The sequence below is a fragment of the Ictidomys tridecemlineatus genome, chromosome 1 (genome assembly GCF_052094955.1).
Source record: "Ictidomys tridecemlineatus isolate mIctTri1 chromosome 1, mIctTri1.hap1, whole genome shotgun sequence".
NCBI lineage: Eukaryota > Metazoa > Chordata > Mammalia > Rodentia > Sciuridae > Ictidomys > Ictidomys tridecemlineatus.
Genome location: NC_135477.1, coordinates 196,920,678 through 196,940,291, shown reverse-complemented (window position 1 = coordinate 196,940,291; position 19,614 = coordinate 196,920,678). Strand labels below are relative to the sequence as shown.

The 19,614-nt window shown below is 34.3% G+C and overlaps 1 protein-coding gene across 1 annotated transcript in view; it reads left to right on the top strand.

Moving 5' to 3' along the window:
* Nucleotides 1-45: 45 nt before the first annotated feature.
* LOC144367373 (ankyrin repeat domain-containing protein 26-like) overlaps nucleotides 46-19,614 on the top strand; it is a 33,515-nt gene continuing 13,946 nt past the window's right edge. The window contains exons 1-12 of the mRNA XM_078023368.1: nucleotides 46-225; nucleotides 2,272-2,370; nucleotides 2,965-2,996; nucleotides 3,093-3,165; nucleotides 5,444-5,517; nucleotides 6,940-7,033; nucleotides 10,209-10,237; nucleotides 10,323-10,401; nucleotides 12,197-12,270; nucleotides 13,875-13,968; nucleotides 14,576-14,777; nucleotides 16,669-16,852. Of these exons, the coding sequence (XP_077879494.1) occupies nucleotides 2,283-2,370; nucleotides 2,965-2,996; nucleotides 3,093-3,165; nucleotides 5,444-5,517; nucleotides 6,940-7,033; nucleotides 10,209-10,237; nucleotides 10,323-10,401; nucleotides 12,197-12,270; nucleotides 13,875-13,968; nucleotides 14,576-14,777; nucleotides 16,669-16,852 (1,023 nt within the window). The 5' untranslated portion in view covers nucleotides 46-225; nucleotides 2,272-2,282. The remainder of the gene's footprint in view (nucleotides 226-2,271; nucleotides 2,371-2,964; nucleotides 2,997-3,092; nucleotides 3,166-5,443; nucleotides 5,518-6,939; nucleotides 7,034-10,208; nucleotides 10,238-10,322; nucleotides 10,402-12,196; nucleotides 12,271-13,874; nucleotides 13,969-14,575; nucleotides 14,778-16,668; nucleotides 16,853-19,614) is intronic.

Here is a 19,614-nt window from a genome sequence, read left to right as displayed (position 1 = left end):
TTTCAATTTTTAATGTGTACTTATCTAGTTTTTCATCTAATTTATTTCAAATCTGGAAAATTAGGTGTCTCCTTAGAATACTGATTAGGCAATCTTCATATAATTCATTAGTTGTTTAATTTTACCAGACGACTCTCTCTCAGATTCTTCCTCAGAATAGTGTTGGTCATTCATTTGGTGATGCACATCAAAGAGAAAAAGATGGTATAAATGGACATACAGAAGGTAAGAACCACTCATTATAAAATCATTGGATATAATGCATGTTTAAAACATGAGCACTAGTATGATTTAATAGTGGAAGAAATGAAAATAATAAATAGTATGGGAGTTGAAATAGTGTATCTTATCAAGTTGCAACCACAGGGTAAGTTGGAGTGGTCCTAGAGGAGCTGAGTTATTAAGTCCAGACCTGCTGAAATTAGAGAAAAGTTGGGACATAAGAAAGGGGAGAGAAGAATTCGGAAATGAAGAATGAGAAAAGACTATAGACAACAACAACCAAAAGAAAAAAGAAAGAAAGAAAAAGAAAAAATAAGCAGATGCACAATGATGATGGCCTGATGAAACATTCCTTGGAAAGATTATGACTTCTAATACATCTATAAATTAGAGTACAAAATAGGGAGAATTTTAAATAGGTGAAATAAATGGCCAGGCACATGGTGCATGCCTATATTCCCAGTGGCTCTGGAGGCTGAAGACGGAGAAATAATTTTTATTTTAAAGCCAGCTCAGTAACTGAATGAGGCCCTCAGATATTCAGCAAAACCCTTTCTCTAAATAAAATATAAAAAGGGATATGGATGTTGCTCAGTAGTTAGACACCCATGGGTTCAATCCCCAGTACCAATAACAAAATAACAAAGCAAAAAGAAACATCAAATAGGCATGTTAATTTAGAGGAATTGGTAGAAGATTAAGCATGCCTAAGAACTCTCAAATTTTATTGAATCATATGTTGGGGACCATGTACAAAATGTATGTTCTGACTCAGCAGGTCTTTGGTTCTACCTCCTGAATACATTCAAAGATGCTTCCAATGCTCCTTGATTCTCAGACTACATTCTGATTTGCAAGAGCAGTTGAATGAATTGCCCTTTAGAAAATCTAAATTAAGAGCCATTGTGTCTTAGTTCATGGCATAACTATATTAAATTAGAGAATAAATCTTGCTTTGTTTTTGATTATGTCTGTTGGCAAAGGGGAAGAACAAATGGATGAAACATAGAAATTGTATTTTTTAAAATATTTTTTGTAGTTGTACACAATAACTCTATTTATTTATTTATTTATTTTTATGTGGTGCTGAGGATCGAACCCAGAGCCTTGCACATGCAAGGCAAACACTCTACCGCTGAGCCATAACCCAAGCCCCCAAATTGTATTTTTTTAAAGATTTTTTGAGTTGTAAATTGACACAATACCTTTATATTATTTATTTTATATAGTGCTGAGGATTCAACCCAGTACTTCACATGTGTTAGACAAGCGCCCTAAGACTGAGCCAAAACCCAGCTCCTAGAAATTGTATTTTTAAGATACAGTTACTGCATTGGGAAGAAAAAGTAGTGGGAATAATCTAAACAACAACAACCAAAAAAGAATCAAGACTAGAGGTCTAGAGATAGCTTTTGAAAATCAAAGGGAGGAGGTAGTGAGGAGGGATTAAAATTAGGTAGGTAATTTTGAAGGTAATAATAAAGAGACTGAGGTAATGCATTTCAGCTGGTTTCACTATATTTGCCTTCAAACAAAAGTGAGAATTACTAGTCCAGAGATGGTTTTAAGCAGGGGAAACTGTTAGAATTGGGGCAACCAGACACTTTAATTCCTTTGCTGCATAACTACCAAGTATAGGGATGTATTGATATCAGTATTTGAGATCAGAAACATAGCATTTAAGAAATATGGGGCATTTAAAAAGACAGTTTTTTTCTTTAATGAAACCATGGCTTTAGGCATGCTAGGAATGCACTCAATTACTCTGCCAAGTCCTTTTCTCTAAATAGCTAGTATTCTGATATGACAGATATTTTATGAAAATCTTTGAAAGTCTAAGAAGTTATATCAAACAAGGCTCATTTTGTAAACAGCAGACTCTTTAGGTTAATTTGTTGAATACCAAAGCTGTTATTTTTTGTATATATGCTAATGAATTTGAAATATAAAAGGTTTTTCATGTCTGATAATTCTTTTGCATTTCAGTTCACTTTTCCCCTTTGGATTACCATATATTAATATTTTATGATTATTAAAATTATTTATTAGATACAGTTCCTATGTCTTCTCAAATGAATGAATCAAGAAACTTTCAGTGGGTCAGACCAGAGGATATATTAAAAGAAGATACACCACTGTCCTCCATGGGTATGGAAAAATGATTATTTTAATAAGTGTATACCAAAGCTGATCATTTCTCAGAACTTTCCTCAATGCAAATGAATTATACTTTCCACTTGATGGTTATCACAACTTTGGACTTACTATATTGTAGGACAAATGGAGGAACAGGATACATACCTGTAATAAAGTTAATGAAATGATTGTGATAGGCTACATTAAACATACCTGCTGTTAAATTATTTTCTTTATTTTATATATTTATGCCCCAAAGTTTCTCCTTTGCTCCTCTGATTAGATATCCCCATTCCCTCAATCAATCCGCACCTTTACTTGGCATGTGTGCATTCCCTATTATATTTGTGGTAATCGGAAATGTAATCTCACTTTTGAAAACTTAACTCTATGCTTAATTAAACTAATATTGGATGTTTTTCTTCAATATATTTGAATCATGCTGCTGTACTCAACAAAAACCAGCAAACACAGAAGTCCAAATGTTAAAATATTATTTATCAAAGCTAACCCTTGGAACTTGACTCCATGTCAATTCAGCAGGAAGGTGTGGGTGATTTTGTCATATTCATGTTTTGTGAATTGTGTATCCCCTTTGATTTTCAGTATTCCAGAATTTCACACATCCTGTTGTGCAGGTAATTATAAACTTCTATGTTTGTCTTGAATTATTAACCGTGTATAGTATAAAATGTACAACACATATTTAATATCTACTTTCCAAACCCATACAGCCTATCTTAGACAGGAGGTATTTTCTTCAAAAGAATACAGTGGGGACAACAGAAGAAAGGATATGCAAATCAGGTAAAAAATATATATACATATACATACATACACACATACATACACATTCCAGTGTCTATATTGGCATACAAGTTTAAAATTGTCACAACAAAATGATTTCTAAAAAAATCTTTATCTCAGACATTTTTAAAATTAAATTTCCCGGAATTCTTATACCTGTTAGGTGAATTATGAGGCTCTATTTTCCTCCAAAATTTTATAAAAACTTATTGCATAGCTGCCAATAATTTCCAAATCTTGGGAGATGAACATAAAAATATGTGTCTGAACCCAGAGATTAAGTATAGTGTGTGAAACAAGACCCAATCAAAATTTAATTTCAATTCTAATATAATACCCACTTTATTGAACAATTACATTGTACTTTATGCAGCTGTGGATTCTATGTCCTTCATCAGTTGTGATTATCTCTGTATTAAACCATACGTATTATTGTGTATTCTTAATATTATTCATTTTCTGTAAAACTAATAGAGTATTTTTAGGAAATTACTCTTTTATGATTTTTATTGACCCAGAGTTGTAAATTCAAAACTACTTACACAAACCACTTTATATATTCCCTCTTCATGCTTTTCTTTCTTTTTTTGTTTGCTTTTGTTTTAGTTTACTTTTCAATGGTGGGGACTGAACACAGATACTTTGGCATGCTAAGCAGTGGCTCTGCCACAAAGCTTTTTCTCTTATTCATTGGAAGGCTGGGTAAATCCAAGATTCAGGAAACTGACCCCCAAGCACTAAAATGAGTCCCTTAACATACAAAAATGAGAAATTCAAATATTACATGCTAAACCCGAAGAACTTAAACAGTTGGTGTGTTTTATTCTACATGCCATTTGAAACATTGTGTAACAGTACAGAGCCTCTTATTCCAGAGACCCAGCTTTGTCCTTTATTACTTAATGGAACTTCATTCTACACTGGTCCCAGAAAATGATATATCCTCTATTTTTCATGGAACATTTTTTCCATTCTGGCCTACTTCCCTCTATTTGGCATTCCTGCCACCTTCTTATTCATTTCTGCTCATGAATATGCTCTCCACACTCATCCTATTGTCAGCATTTGGAGCCATCTAGCTACAACGCAAATGTGACTATGAACCTCTCTAGAAGATAAAAGGCCAGCTTTTAAAATTACCCAGAAATCTTTCATGCGTTCAGCCTAACACTTTATCCTTTCCCTTAATTTTACTGTCATCTTGATGGCTCCTCACCAATCCCTATATTTTCAGACAAATACTGACCCATTTAATGCTTCACTCTGTATCTAGCTGCAGCCTTTTAAGCTTTCCCCATTTTCTGCCTCTTACTGGTAACCTCATTCCTTTAGTCTCTCCTGAATCCTAGCTCTAGGAAAGCCATTATTCCTGGTACCTTTTTACTCTATTCTCATAGGGAACATAATAATTCTCGGTTCAAATAAACTGTTGATGCTAAGGTGATATAAAAGAGGTCTTCTCAAGTTCAGGAGCCAAAGGGCTAGACAGGGGAAGGAGTAATTTACAAGTCAACTGGTAGCTATCCAGTTGAACAGTGGCTGAAATGCTGAGACACCTCAAGGGGGTAAAAAGCAGTTTATGACAAGGAGATTGATAATCATGCAGGACTGAACAGACTAAGTCTTACAGAAGAACACATTTGTTTAGAGTAATGTAGAAAAATATTGCATATGCAAGATGTTCATTGATAACAGTAGAGTCTAAGTCACTGTGGAAATGACTATTGATGAATAGTTGTTTTTAAAAGTTACTGTTATGGGGAAGAGAATACCAAATTGTGTGTATCCCCACATTTCTTTAGTGTTCTTAAAATTTAATTCTGGCAAATTTTCATTCATCTTGAGTGGATATACCTTTGAGATATTCTGGTTTCTTAAACCTGGTGATACATAGTGTCTCCTCAGGTAGACTATTGAAGTTTTATACCACTAAAAACATTCCCTGAAAAAAAATTCTCTGCTGGGTACAGTGGATCACCTCTAAACACAGCTATTGGGAGACTGAGACAAGAGAATGGCAGTCTCAGGCCAAAACAAACACTTTAGAGAGACCCAGTTTCCAAAAATAAACAAATATACAACTCTGGCAGAGCTCTTGCCAAGGTTGCAATGTTCTAGGTTTAAATCACTGAGTACACACAAGTATACCCCACCAATAAACAGTTAAAGAGGTAATAGCACCTAAAATTCAAGCTTATTATTACTTTTTATTTTTGGCAGACTATCATTCTCTCTAAATGTTCTAAGTTGTTTACGTAAATCTACATACATTTTTCAGCTGAACCACTTTGGTTCTCATCATCTGAAGAAGAGGAGGAAGGTCTTGATGACACCAAAAATAAGCAGCCACAGGTGTGTTCACTCAGATATATTTTTTAAAACTTCTGATTTCTTACTGTATTCCTTGTTTTAAGAAAGTCAATATGGACAAATTTGATTATCTTTCATAACAGTGGTTTGAAATCTAAAGATGATAATTTAATATTGAAACCTAATAGAATTTAACTGGTTATGAATCTGAAAATAGCATTAAAATTCAGGATAACATATAGATAAATATTATCCTTGTGATTCAGGCAGATTTTTTTTCTGAATATTATTTGGGTTTCTGTTTTTTTAACCCCTGAAAATGATGAAGAAGTTAAAATTAGTGGTTTTGGTAATAACCATTTTAATTGATGAACATATATAGTGGTGATGGTCATTGAGTACATTTATGGTAAAAGATGGTCCTTCCCAGTGGCTCAGTTTGTTACATTATAAACATGGAAAATCACACCCATCTCAAGTGCTCTGTGGGTATCACAGGCAGAGTGAGTGAAAAGACACACATACATGCAGATCCTAATTAAACAGTAATTTCAGACCAGTTTTTCTCATACACTCAAATGTGCATAGCTCACACACCCAGCCCATGGATGGGTGGTGAAATCCTTGAATTCATTTACTATTCTAAAAGCCAAAATTCTGGGTTTCATTTGGTCTGAGGCTCTCTACGGTGCCTCTCCAGGTTTTCTTTTTTCCATAGCTGCTCTTTTTTTATCCAGAATGCATACAGGAGCCAATATGACTCAAGCTCTGAAAAATAGTCAGGAAGTGCTGTACAATTTTGTGCTGCCATTTTTCTTCATTGGTGTACTTTTTAGTTCTCTCTCAGAGGAACATGTTGTTTACTCTACCCAGATCCTGTGTGTTGCTTTCTAACAGTACCATAGAAACATTTCTTCACCCTACTTTGTCATTTTATTAAACTGAATTTTCTCTCTGTGAAACACTTACTATAAGCTATTTAGATCCTGTGAGACTCTGATGACCAAAATGAGGCAAGTCGAATAAAGTCTTATTCCTGCTCAACATCACATAATTCCAAATCTCTTTATCACACTGAGTCTCATAAGTCTGTTATTTAAAACATGTAATGCAACATAATATTAATTATATTTCTCAATAATGTTTAATTAAGTATTTAATGCATTCTCATCTTGTGGGGTTGTGATATATGGTTGTTTAAACTCTTAGAATACATGCATTTATGTTATTAAATTTTCAGGGAATACCTTTTCTATGATATCCATCCTGCTTTACCAAATCAGGAGCCATTGGAAAACAAGAGTTCAGCTTCATATTAAGTACAAATTCTAGGTTTCCCTGTGGAAAATATGACTGTACTTATCGACATTTTAGTTAGCTGCTTTCAAGACCAAAATTTGGGTGATGTCTAAAAGAGTGATAGTGAAGTTTTCATGTAGCTCATTGGGGTCCTTTATTTTGCAGGTATTTTCTGAGGGTGGTCCACACATGTGCATTTCTCACTCATCTGGAGAGAAACATTATATACCAAAAGAGAAAGCAGATGGACATGTCCATGGTAAGAACTACATACTCTACACAGTTCTTTGGACAGAATATTGATTTCTAACATGAGTGCTAATTTATTCTAATACTTGAAAAAATGAACCTAGTAAACAGGTAATAATGAAAAAGTAAGAAAGATAATGAGTTGTCTCTCTTAAGACCAAAGTCCAGCAGCAGGTTATAGTGGGAGTGTCCCTCTTAGTTTCTATACAAGACAGGCATAGATCATAGGGGAGTTGGAAATTGTGAAGTAGAGAGGATAAGGGTGAATACACATTGAGAAAGGCAGAGAGAGTGAGTGCAGCGAGTAAATGAAGGAAAAAGAAGCCATGAAGGCTGATAAATTTCAGTCATGTATCAGAATAAAAAGACCACCTGTTCAAAATGTGGAAGGAAAGTGAGAGTTTCCAGTTGTGCAAATGACTCAAGGTGAGAATATTTTTTCTCACCACTCATTTCTGAGTTGTCATTAGAAAGCAATTGACATGTGAAGAACTGATCATGAAGAAAGGAAGGATTTTTTCTGTTTAAGTGAAATGTTCATAAATCCATGTGTCTGGTCATAAATTTATGTAAAACAATATTGTAATTAAAACAAATAAAAAATAAAAATACCTATATCATAGACATTCTTGCCACTACCTGGGATGAAGCACAGATGGCAGACACAGAAGTATGGGAAGTGGAAAAATGTGCAAATTGTTATGGACTGACACCTAAATTCATAGGTTTTTAAAATATTCTTTGGACAATTTGGAAAGGAGAAGGGAGAATAGACACTGAGAAAAGCAGAGAGAATACAGTGAGTAAATGAAGGAGAAAGGACTTCTTCTCATCGTTCAGGTTTGGGAACATCATTGGGTGGAAAACTGGCTGTATTACTGTAAGGCATTTGAAGGCAGGGAAATGAGAAGCAGACTAAGTGCAGACCCAGACTCTCAGACCCTAATAGATTATCTGTGGCGATCCCTATTCAAAATGTATACTCTGACTTACCTGGCCTGCACATCTATGTTTTCTTTCATGTAAGGTGATTCCAATGATCACTATCTGCCGGCCACCATGTAAAGAGGCCAGGAGAGGATTTCCTTTTAGCAAAACTAAATGCAGAGCCACTGGAACATCAAATATAATAAAGTTATTGCATACATCTAGTTTTTATTCTGATCTTGTCTCTTGGCAAGTGATAAGAACTCAAAGTATAGAATTTATATTTCTTAGGTCTAATCCTTAAGTTGAGAATTAAGAAAGAGTGGTGGACTTGGGTTGTAGCTCAGTGGTAGAGTGCTTGCCTTGCATGCCTGAGGCACTGGGTTTATCCTCAGCAACACATATAAATAAATAAATAGATAGATAGATAGATAGATAGATAAATAAATAAATAAAATGAAGACATTGTGTCCATCCTCAACTAAAAAAAAAAAAAGTAAAGAAAAAGAAAGAGTGGGGATAATTCATTGACAAAATGGAAAATATAAAGAATCAAGACCAGAGATCAAGATGTTGCATTTGAAAAGTGCCTGGGAAGGAGAAATGTGGAAGAAACAAAATAAGTTAGCTGGGTAATCTTGGAGGGAATGAAGGGGAAACTGAGAGCTTGCAATTCAGGGGCTATCAGTATATCTATCTTTCACAATATGTGAGAGACTGTAACTTGTCCATCATTTGAATCATGAGGGGCTTGTAAGTTGGGGAAAAATTCCAGCCATGACCATCTTTTCTCCATACCTCTCAGACATACTGCTTGCTGTGGTTTAAATTGAGTCATTCTGAGGAGCAAAATTACATTTCAGAATCATTAGTGATTTTTAATGACAGCTCTACTCTTTCTCTTCTTTTCTCTCTTCCTTCCTTCCTTCCTTCCTTCCTTCCTTCCTTCCTTCCTTCCTTCCCTCCCTCCCTCTCTCCTTCCTTCCTTCCTTCCTTCCTTCCTTCCTTCCTTCCTTCCTTCCTTCCTTCCTTCCCTCCCTCTCTCCTTCCTTCCTTCCTTCCTTCCTTCCTTCCTTCCTTCCTTCCTTCCTTCCCTCCCTCTCTCCTTCCTTCCTTCCTTCCTTCCTTCCTTCCTTCTCCCTTACCTCCCTCTCTTTTTTCCTTACATAATTACTTTCTGTATTTCTTTCCTATTTGCCTGAAAATAAAATTTTGATCATGGGCATTCTAGAAATTCACTTCATTACTGAGCTACATCCTCATCCTTCAAAAGCTAATTATAATTATATATATAATTATATATTATATAGGCCTGGCCTTTTTTGAACACTGGCAAGTCACACCAAACCAAATTCATTTGCAAACAGAACTCTTTATACAGTTTACTCTTTGAATACCCAAAATCTTTGTCATATATGAGTGTGTTTGTGTGTGTAATAATATATTATTGTTATCAGATAAAGCTGTGCTCTTCCATTTCAACTTTCCCTTTAAATTTTTATGTCTAAAAAGTTTAAACCAATTAACCCTTATTTCTTAGATGTAGAAACCATCTGTTCTCACACAAGGGGATCATGAAAATCTAATCTGTTTAAACCAGAGAATACAGGAATAGAGGATGCACAAGAGGAACCAGCATCCCACCTGAATATAAGAAACAAATAATAGATGTCATAGCTTTCAGTGTCAAAATATGTATATCAACTGACTCCTTCAGATATCTTTGTTGAGAAATGAACCTAACATTTCCCTGGGATCTGAACACAGCTTTGGCCTTACTAAGCAAAAATGAAAGGACAAAGGCAGTAAAAATATACATACTTAAAATTATAAAGATTAAATCTTTTCAATAGTATTTCAGTAAGATAGGTTCTATGGCTTGTTTTTGTTTTGACTTCACCTTTGCCATTGATGCTCTTAGGGACCTTCTTTGCTTCTCCACTAGAGGATTGTTGGATTCTCCATCAATCTGTATCTCTGCATTGGTATATGTTTCCTTGTCTGTTTTATTTATGGTCCTTGGACAAATAATCTCAGGTTTGTGAAATGAACAGCATGTTTCACAAAACCTATTCACAAAATTCCTTTAGTCACATGATTGTTGTCAGCCAAACCAGCCAGCACAGAAACCCAGGAGATAGCATAATTTTTAGCACAGCTGAACCATGGACCTCAGATGTATGTGGAGGCATCTGTAATGTATGAGTTGTTTTGTCCTCTTCAACTTTGCTTGATTATATACCCCTTTTGTTTTTCAGCCTCTAGGGATTCATCTGATTTCAGAAAGGTAATGAAATTTCTATATTTATTCTAAATTATTAACTTTGTAGTCAATGAAAAATACACTCTTTATGTACTATCTTCTTTCTAAGCGCACCGATCCCATCACAATAAAAAAGGCGCTTCCACGGAAAGGATTAGGCAAGGTGAAAGAAAAGACAGTCGAATTGGGTAAGTTTTACATTACAACACTCCAGGGAACACAATGTTAAAACACTTGAAATGCTACCAGTGTTCTCACATGTAAGGTGGTTTTCCCAAAGAGGTGGGAGGATTTTCCTCACAATGTCATCAGTAGTCATAGAAAATGATCTCTCCTCTGTTTCTGGGAATATCCCCTCAATTCTGAGTTGTTTCCCCTACATATCATACTATTACATTCTCCCTATTTCCAGCCTTTGGAGTGAACTAGCTACCATGCAAATGTCACCATAAGCATCTCTTTAGAATGTGAAAGGTCAACCTTCTGAAATTTCTTAGAAATATTTCCTGACATAAGCCAAGCCTCATTCTGTATCTTTATACCTTTCTTCTGCCTCAACTGTCCTCTGGCATTAGGCCTCACCTATCCCTTTATTCTGAGACAAATCCTGACCTATTTCATACTTTTCTCTGTGTGGGCCTACAGAATTTCATGCTCTCGCCATCTCCTGCTCTCTGGCTACTCACCTCTCACCTGTCTTTTTGAGGGGTGAGTAGCCAGAAAAAACACCATCCGTGGGGGCACATTTTCTCTTCCTTCTTAGGTCATTTTCTCTGACACTTCAGCTGGTCACATTAGCTTCCAGACACATAGGTTCCCCTTTGCCCTTCTCACTGGAGTCACATGGATATAGTCTAGCCTGCACCAGTTTTTTCTACCTTCCATGAGGCACAACCTAGGTCCCTTGATAGGCACTTCCAGGATCCTCATGTGCGTGTGCGTGTGCGTGTGTGTGTGTGTGTGTGTGTGTGTGTGTGTGTTGTTTAGAGGAACTGAATCAAAGAAATTACTGTTGCACTCTTTCCGAGGATGGCTATGGCTTCAGCACTCCCATCACTCATTGAGAGAAGAGCATGCTTTTTAAGCACCAGTGCATAGTGCACCTTTTGGTCAGATCAGTTAAGGCAATATTTTTGATCTCAGGTTTCTCCTTAGCAGGGCACATCATGGTACAACTTAGAATGCAACTTCCTCTTCTCTCTCCCCCTTTGTCTGAGGCAGATCTGCATGCAGGTTGTAGGCTTTTTTTGTTTATGGTACACATTTTACTGAATCTCAGGACTTTTTCAGTGTTCAGAAATTTTAGGGATTTGAATAAAATCCCTCTTTCACTCACTTTGCTGAGAAGCTCTTCACCAACTCTTTGGTCTCCATGCAATAGTGCAGCTTAGAATGCAGCTTACTCTATACTAACATTTTCCCAGAATCAGCCCTTCTTTCCATGTGTATTTTCAAGCTTGTTTCTGAGCAAATTTCATTGATCTTGAGTAGACAAATCTTGGCAATATGGTTTGCACTGAACCTTGTATCCTGTATGTCTCTATAAGATGTGTGTTGAGGATTTGGATCAAGAAAAAATACTCCCTGAGAACTCAATGTTTGTTGGGTGCAAATGGGTACATCTTTATTCACAACTACTTGGAAGTCGAAGCCTTGAAGGATGGCTGTATTGAGTCCACTCAGAGGACTCCAGTTGCCAATTAAAGTGTCCATGGGATAGAACTAAATGTTAGAGTATTTGACAAGAATGCATAAGTTTGTGGGTCCACTCCCAAGGTGTATACACAAAGAAAGAAAAAGAAAAAAGAAAAACTGTGGAAAGTTGAAACCAGTAATTATTTACCAAACATTAAACTTAATTGGAAATCACATTTGGGAATATTAAGTTGTTTTGGTGTTACAATCATCCTTTTCTATTTGGATTGATGTTCACGCTTTCTAATGCAGTTCTAAGGAATGTGAGTAAATGTATTCATTTATCAGCAGAGACCCATTTTGACATGACTTCAGAAGAAGAGCACAAAAGTTCTGATGACGCTCAATGCACCCAGTCTCAGGTTTGTCAACATATAAAGCATTTCTTCCTGTTCCTTCTTGTTTTTCTTTCTTGAGGAAAGTAAAGGAGGCCAAATGAAAATACCTTTTAAATAGTCTTTTGGAATCCAGGCATTATATATTACTAATTACATCTAAAACCACTCTGAACTGGTTAGAATCTGAAAATAGCATTAGTAGTCCTGTCAACTTATAGCTAAATTTACTATGTAATGGAGGCAAAAAAATTCTAAATGTTGCTTGTGCTTCCACTTGCATAAACATTTTGAAAAATAAAAAGTTGAGATTAAATTTGAGACTGACGAATAACCACCTGGGTTATGAATGGTAATAATGGTCACTGACTGCATTCATGTGAAAGGGTGATGTTGTCAAAGGCTCAAAATTCTAGTGAAAATCAGTAGTTATTTGCTACAAGTTGAAATATATATATATATTTATAAACTTTAAATCCTGGTTAATGTTTATTTGTTATTTTTTGTTTATTTTTTATTGATTTTTTAAAAAATAAATGACAGCAGAATGCATTATAATTCTTTTTTTTAAAAAAAAAGAGAGTGAGAGAGGAGAGAGAGAGAGAGAGAGAGAGAGAGAGAGAGAGAGAGAGAGAGAGAGAGAATTTTTAATATTTATTTTTTAGTTCTCAGCGGACACAACATCTTTGTTGGTATGTGGTGCTGAGGATCGAACCCGGGCCGCACGCATGCCAGGCGAGCACGCTACCGCTTGAGCCACATCCCCAGCCCTGCATTATAATTCTTATTACACATATATAGCACATTTTTTATATCTCTGTTTGTGTATAAAGTATGTTGACGCAATTTCTGTCTTCTTACATGTATTAAACAATTTTTCTGTGGTGACCTTTTCATTTTGTTTCTCATCCTTGCCGAAAATTCAGTCAATATGTTGAATAATTTTATCAAAATGTCTTAGTATATTAAAGAAATGTATTTGTGTGCATTAATGGGGGGATGATGGAATTTAGAGATGCTATCTCATCTTTTTTCTCACATTGCCAACATTCCTGTTGTGAGATTTAGCACACATCTAGATTTATTTTATTTGGCTGGCATATGTAGGTCCTTGGGTTTACAGCTTTCCCTTTGGGGTGTATCCTGGGCAGGAGCCATATCTCAGTGTCAAATCCCCAACTGAACACCTAAGTCTCATATTTTCAAACAAAAACTTTGTTAGTTCATTGTTTAAAAAGTGTAATCCTATTTAATATGAAACATACTCCTCAAAATTCTTTAAAATAAGACTTGAAAGCCTTCTCACATTTGATGGTGAATGCAAAGTCGGATGAGTTACAATGAATATCATTCCTCCCGTCCTTTGGGGTGTATACACCTTTGTTAGCATGTTGTCAAGGAATGCCTTTTCTATGACATCCTCCCTGCTTTTACCAAATCAGGAGCCATTGGAAGATAAGTGTTCAGCTTCATCTGGAGCACAATGCTAAGACACGCTATGGAAAGTATGACTGCTCAGTCTGCAGTTATCTACATGTTAGTTAGCTGCTTTCAAGACCAAAATTTGGGTGATGTCTAAAAGAGTGATGGTGAAGTCGTCATGCAGCTCATTGGGGTCCTTTATTTTGCAGGTATTTTCTGAGGATTCTCCACAGATGTGTGTTTCTCACTCATCTGGAGAGAAACATCATAAAGCAAAAGAGAAAGAAGATGGACATGTCCATGGTAAGAACAACATATTCTACACAGTTCTTTTGGATAGAATATTTATTTATAACATGAGTGCTGATATATTCTAATACTTGGAGAAATGAACCTAGTAAACAGGGAATAAAGAAAAAGCAAGAAAGATAAAGAGTTGTCTCTCTCAAGACCAAAGTCCAGCAGCAGGTTACAGTGGGAGTGTCCCTCTTAGTTTCTGTACAAGACAAGTATAGACCACAGGGGAGTTGGAAAACTTGAATTTTTATTTTTGAAAGAATAATGTTCTTCACATTCTACCTGATTTCTGTTCATTTCTCAGTGTATTTTTATTTTCTTCAGGGAATCTTTTCTAAAGATCAGATTTATGTATTAGATCACAAACCTTCTTTCTAATATCATCTGTCTAAAATTATAATGATCTTTTTTGTGTCTGTCTTCTCCATTAGATTTTAAGCTAAAGAAGAATAGGGGTCTAATCTCATCTGCTATAATCTTCAGAGTTCAGCATATTGTGTCACGTGTTTTATGCACTCATTGTTTTAGTATATAAATAATGCATGTGAAATATACAGCATTCATATATTTAAATTAGTCACATATTTTATTTCTATCTTCTTTTTTCTAACAGATTCTGTTAGCCTTTCGAAAATCCAGAAAGCAGTTTTATTACTTCAAAGAATAATAAAAAGCAAAAAAAGTCACTGCACACAGTGTTCACTACATTTTGAAAAAAATGCACAACTGGAAAATGAGATTCATGAGCTAAAAAAGAGTGTATCAGAGTTTAAGCAAGAAAATATAGAATTGAAACAACAACTCCACAATTTGAGGTATTATTTCCTAGGTTGAAAGAAGGAGTAGAATCTTTTCCTTTAATTCAGTAAAATAAGAAAGGACAAAATTTTTTTTTTAACTACTGCCTCATCTGTTAGCACTTTGCAAAGGAGAAAACGTGAATAAATTATAAAATTCTTACAAATATGATAGCATATTATTAAATATGATTACTTCTAAAAACTAAGTTCATATTTTTCCCCATCACAATTTTAATGTCTCTATGGAACCCCATCTGCTAGTAATCTATTTATTTAACAAGCATAATTTGGGATTGTTATTTGTTTATATTTTTAACTTTTTATTACAATTAATATTTCAAAAAATATCATTTATAAAAAAATCATTTCCTACTCAGATACCATAGCATGTGCCTATAATTCCAGCAGCTTGGAAGACAAAGATAGGAGGATCAAAAGTTCAAAATATTTCTCATTAACATGGGCAGCAATGTCCTTAGCAAATTAATGAGACCCTGTCTCCAACAACAACAACAACAAAAAAAAAGTAATGAAAAAGACCTTGGGATGTATCTAAGGGATTTAGCTTCTGGGGGTTCAATCTCTGGTACCAAATTTGGGGATGAGAAGAAAAGAAAAAAATAACTTTCTATATTTCTGTTTACTTTTGAAAAAAATTTCAATATAGAGTTATTTGGTTAAAGTTGGGAAACTTTAAAAAGATGACAGGATTTTTAAATTTCTCTCAAGAAAGTTTGTATTCCACCAGCGAGGCATTTTTCACTGCCCTGAAACATGTTATACATTTATAGTTTTTAGGTTGATTTTGGGGATCAAACTCAGGGTTTTGTGTTACTAGTGTGATGTGCTAGTGCTGAGCTAGATACTAGGCTACACTTCTAACATTAACATTCATTAATAAATGAAATGAAAACAGATTATTTTTTTATTCAAATTCATTCTCATTCATAAATTTGTTCATATTTCTGTATTGAAAGGACATATACTTTTTATGTTTTTTAGGTATACATGACAGTAGACTATATGTTGACATAAATTTATTTTTGTTATGTCTTATATTCCATTGTGTGTGTGCACACACACATATTTTTTTTATCCCTTCATCTGTTGAAGAACATTACTCTTCATTATTGTCTTAAATATTAGGTCCCATCTTGTTCAAAAATGGATTTTGAGTTTTTTGTAAAATACATAATGATCAAAAAGGTAAGTTGAGAGTGTTACCATAAAAGAAACATAAAAAGCATAATAACAGGTATTAGATTATTTATTCCAGTTCGGAGTTATAGTAATACAAAAGATACATATTTTTTATATCTTTATTTTATTTATATATGGTGCTAAGGATCAAACCCAGCACCTTACTCATGCTAGGCAAACACTCTACCACTGTGCTACAGCCCCAGCCCCAAAAGACACATATTGAAAAAAGAATGTCTGAATATGCTGTTACATTGTAAGCCAATTATAGGTATGCCTGACATATTTTATGAAGATAAATGATATTACTACTGAATTCATAAGTTTGTATATAAACAATGACTTTAAAACTTATTTGACATGAAATTATCTTTTTAACTGGGGAGGACCTATGATTGTGCAAAAAAAAATTACCTTAAACTTGTCAATTTACCAAATCATTTCTAATTTACTTTTCCGTGGTATCTAAAAGATTTGCTAGTAACAGAAACTTATCAAATAACAAAACAATCTTTTATTATTGACTTTCAATTATGTATGTTTTACACAATATTAAAGGAGAAATTTAAAATGTTAAACTAGAAAAGCTTCAGAGAACATAAAATTTTTATTAAGATACTAAATCAGCATACAAAGAGCCAGAACATAAAAAGACATTTTTGGTTTTTGGCAAAAATCAATTAAAAGGCATCCATATTACCTTCAGATATACCTTAAAAGAAGATGAGGTGAAGAGAAAAAATGATGATATGTTACATGAAAAAAATAAGAACCCACTAAAAGAAAAAGAAACAGAATTTAACAAAGAGGATCAAGTGAGAAAGCAAGCTGAAATCTCTGTTTGTACAATAGATACAGAATTGGAGACTGCAAGAAATCATTTTAATCAGGTAAATGAACGTTCAGTAAAGTTTCAAATTTTTACTGTATTTCATTTGAATTATTTATAAAATCCCTTTAACTTATTTATGTGGCCATGTTTCACTTAATGATGGCAATGTGGTCTGAGGAATGTGCTGTTTGGCAATTTCACCAACATGCAGTCATCACGTGTGTGTACTTCTACACACTTCAGACATCTCCCACAATGTCAGGAAACACAGACTTATAGGACCTCCATTTATATGCAGTCTGCTGTTTCCCAAAGCATGGGTATGTGGGGTGTGAACTACTATTTTGATTTAAAACACAATGTTCATTATTTGGCAATAAAAAAATAAAAAAAGATCTAACAAACCAGAAAAAAATACCACAGTGTTATCTGACTCTTAAATTAAATGATGATATTTATGACAAAACTAGTTACAGCAAAACTTTGCATCTGGTAGTTGTTCAGCATTTGTTTTCTGAATGAAGAAGTTTAGTTTAATCACTGACATAAATATAAATTTAGGTGTTTTATGTTAAAATACAAACTAAATATCTATGCACCTATTTAAATCATTTTTTTAAAAAATGTTTGACAATTACATTTCTGTCTGCATTTAAGAAATGGGTTTTTTTAATTTTTAAATTTTTTTAAAGATAGATAGAGAGAATTTTAATATTTATTTTTTAGTTTTCGGCGGACGCAACATCTTTGTTTGTATGTGGTGCTGAGGATTGAACCTGGGCTGCACGCATGCCAGGCGAGCACGCTACCACTTGAGCCACATCCCCACCCCAAGAAATGTTTTCACTCACCCAAATTTATCTGTCATTTGTGCAAGTGAAATGTAAGACATTTACTCATAAAGAATAAATCTATCTTTTGGAATTATTTTTTAATCTTGAAGGTCCCACTCTTAAATTAATCTTTTAGACTTCTGTCACCTGCTGATATACAGCCAAAACCTTGCTGAAATTAATTTGTAGATTTTAGCAGAACAAAATGAAACCTACAATTTCCATGAGACCATAATGCCAGAATTTACAATATGAAATTTCAGTAACACATTTTTTTGCAAACAAAAAGGAAATGTTTCCTGAATTATTTTCTTCTGTTTTCAAATGATTGAGAGAGAGAGAGAGAGAGTGTGTGTGTAATATAGTTAAACAGTAAATCTATTAATTATGGGAAAGTATAGAGGGTTTTAAATCCATATATTTATAACCATAATGTACATATTTTGGAGGTGAGGGGTGCAATTTTTGTCCCATTGAATTAAGTAATGTTCTTAATTCAACTGTATTTCTCCGCAGCAGTTCCATGATGACTTTCAGAGTAGCCTTATAAAGAGAAAAGACTTTTAATATTTTCCAGAGGAATAGTTGATTTTTCTATGATCTCAAAACCCTTGCTTCTAATAGTAGATCTTCTAGTTTGGGGAAGTGACTTTGCTCTCTTGTTGTATTAATGTGCATTACTACTTCCACTGTTAAGTAAGGAGGAAAAGTGGGGCCAGCAAATACTCTGGTTTTGTGAATCATTTTCTCACTTTTAAGAAGAGAAACAAACACTTTGCTTCAAGTAATCTCCTACTTCAGTACAAAACACCTTTGGAAAAAATGGCATACCATAATATGTTCTTAGAAATAAATTACTGGTAAGTATTTGTTCCTAATACATAAGATCTGTTTATTTCCTTTATTTTATATTGACTCATGTTTCAATGTTCACTGAGATGAAACAAATGCTACTGAGTATAAATCTCAGGATTTTCTGAGTAGAGCCTTACACATTTTGCCTTATTTGTCATTTGTATTTTGAAACACAGGCCTTCTTTGGTGTTTATCCATTCATAGGACAGAAGTAACTGGCTTTGTGGATGAGCACTAGAAGCAGAGACAAAAGACTTGGAGAAAAATCATGCAATTTGCCTATGTTTTTAGCCTTGTGCTCCTTTTCAGAATTGTGATACATTGTTCATTGATATAGATCATGTGTTTAATGCTGTTCCGACATTTATAATTTATCAATAGATGCAATTCTCATTCACAGCTACAAAATTTTAGAAAACAGAATATGCTAGGAATATTTTTAGGAAAAGACCTTGGAGAACTTTTGTTATGTCTCAGTAGATGTAGAGCTAAGGCTCTTACTATGGACTGGTTGAATACATGAGGTGTCAGATTGCAAACTTATTCTTCTTAAAGTTAAGTGTCCTTTTATTTGCCACTGAAGCCATCCCAACAGATAGGTACATAATAAAATATTTGGAATTTTTAACTGTTTAAAGGATAGATCATACGATCCTAAAAGTGGATCAACAAAGAAGTAGTGAATTCTAATTTTTATTTATTGTTTTTAGGTATACATTACAATAGAGTTCTTTTGGTGTGTTACACATACATAGCATATAACTTCTACTATGTAGAGTTTTTCTGGTCATGTATTCATATGTGAACATAGGAATGTAATGTCAGATTCATTCTACTATATCCCCTCCCCTCTCAGCCCTTTATTCACTTTTGTCTAACCAACAAACTTCTGTTCTTTTATCCTCCACCCTTATGTGTGTTACCAACTACATGTTAAGGAGAATATTCAGACTTTGGATTTGGAGGGCTGGATTATTTCACTTGGCATGACAGTGTCCAGTTCCATTCATTTGCCAGCAAATGCCATAATTTCATTCTTCATGGCTGAATCCATTGTGTATATATAACACATTGTCTTTATCCTTCCATGTGTTGAAAGGCACCTAGGTTGGTTCCACAGCTTAACTTTTGT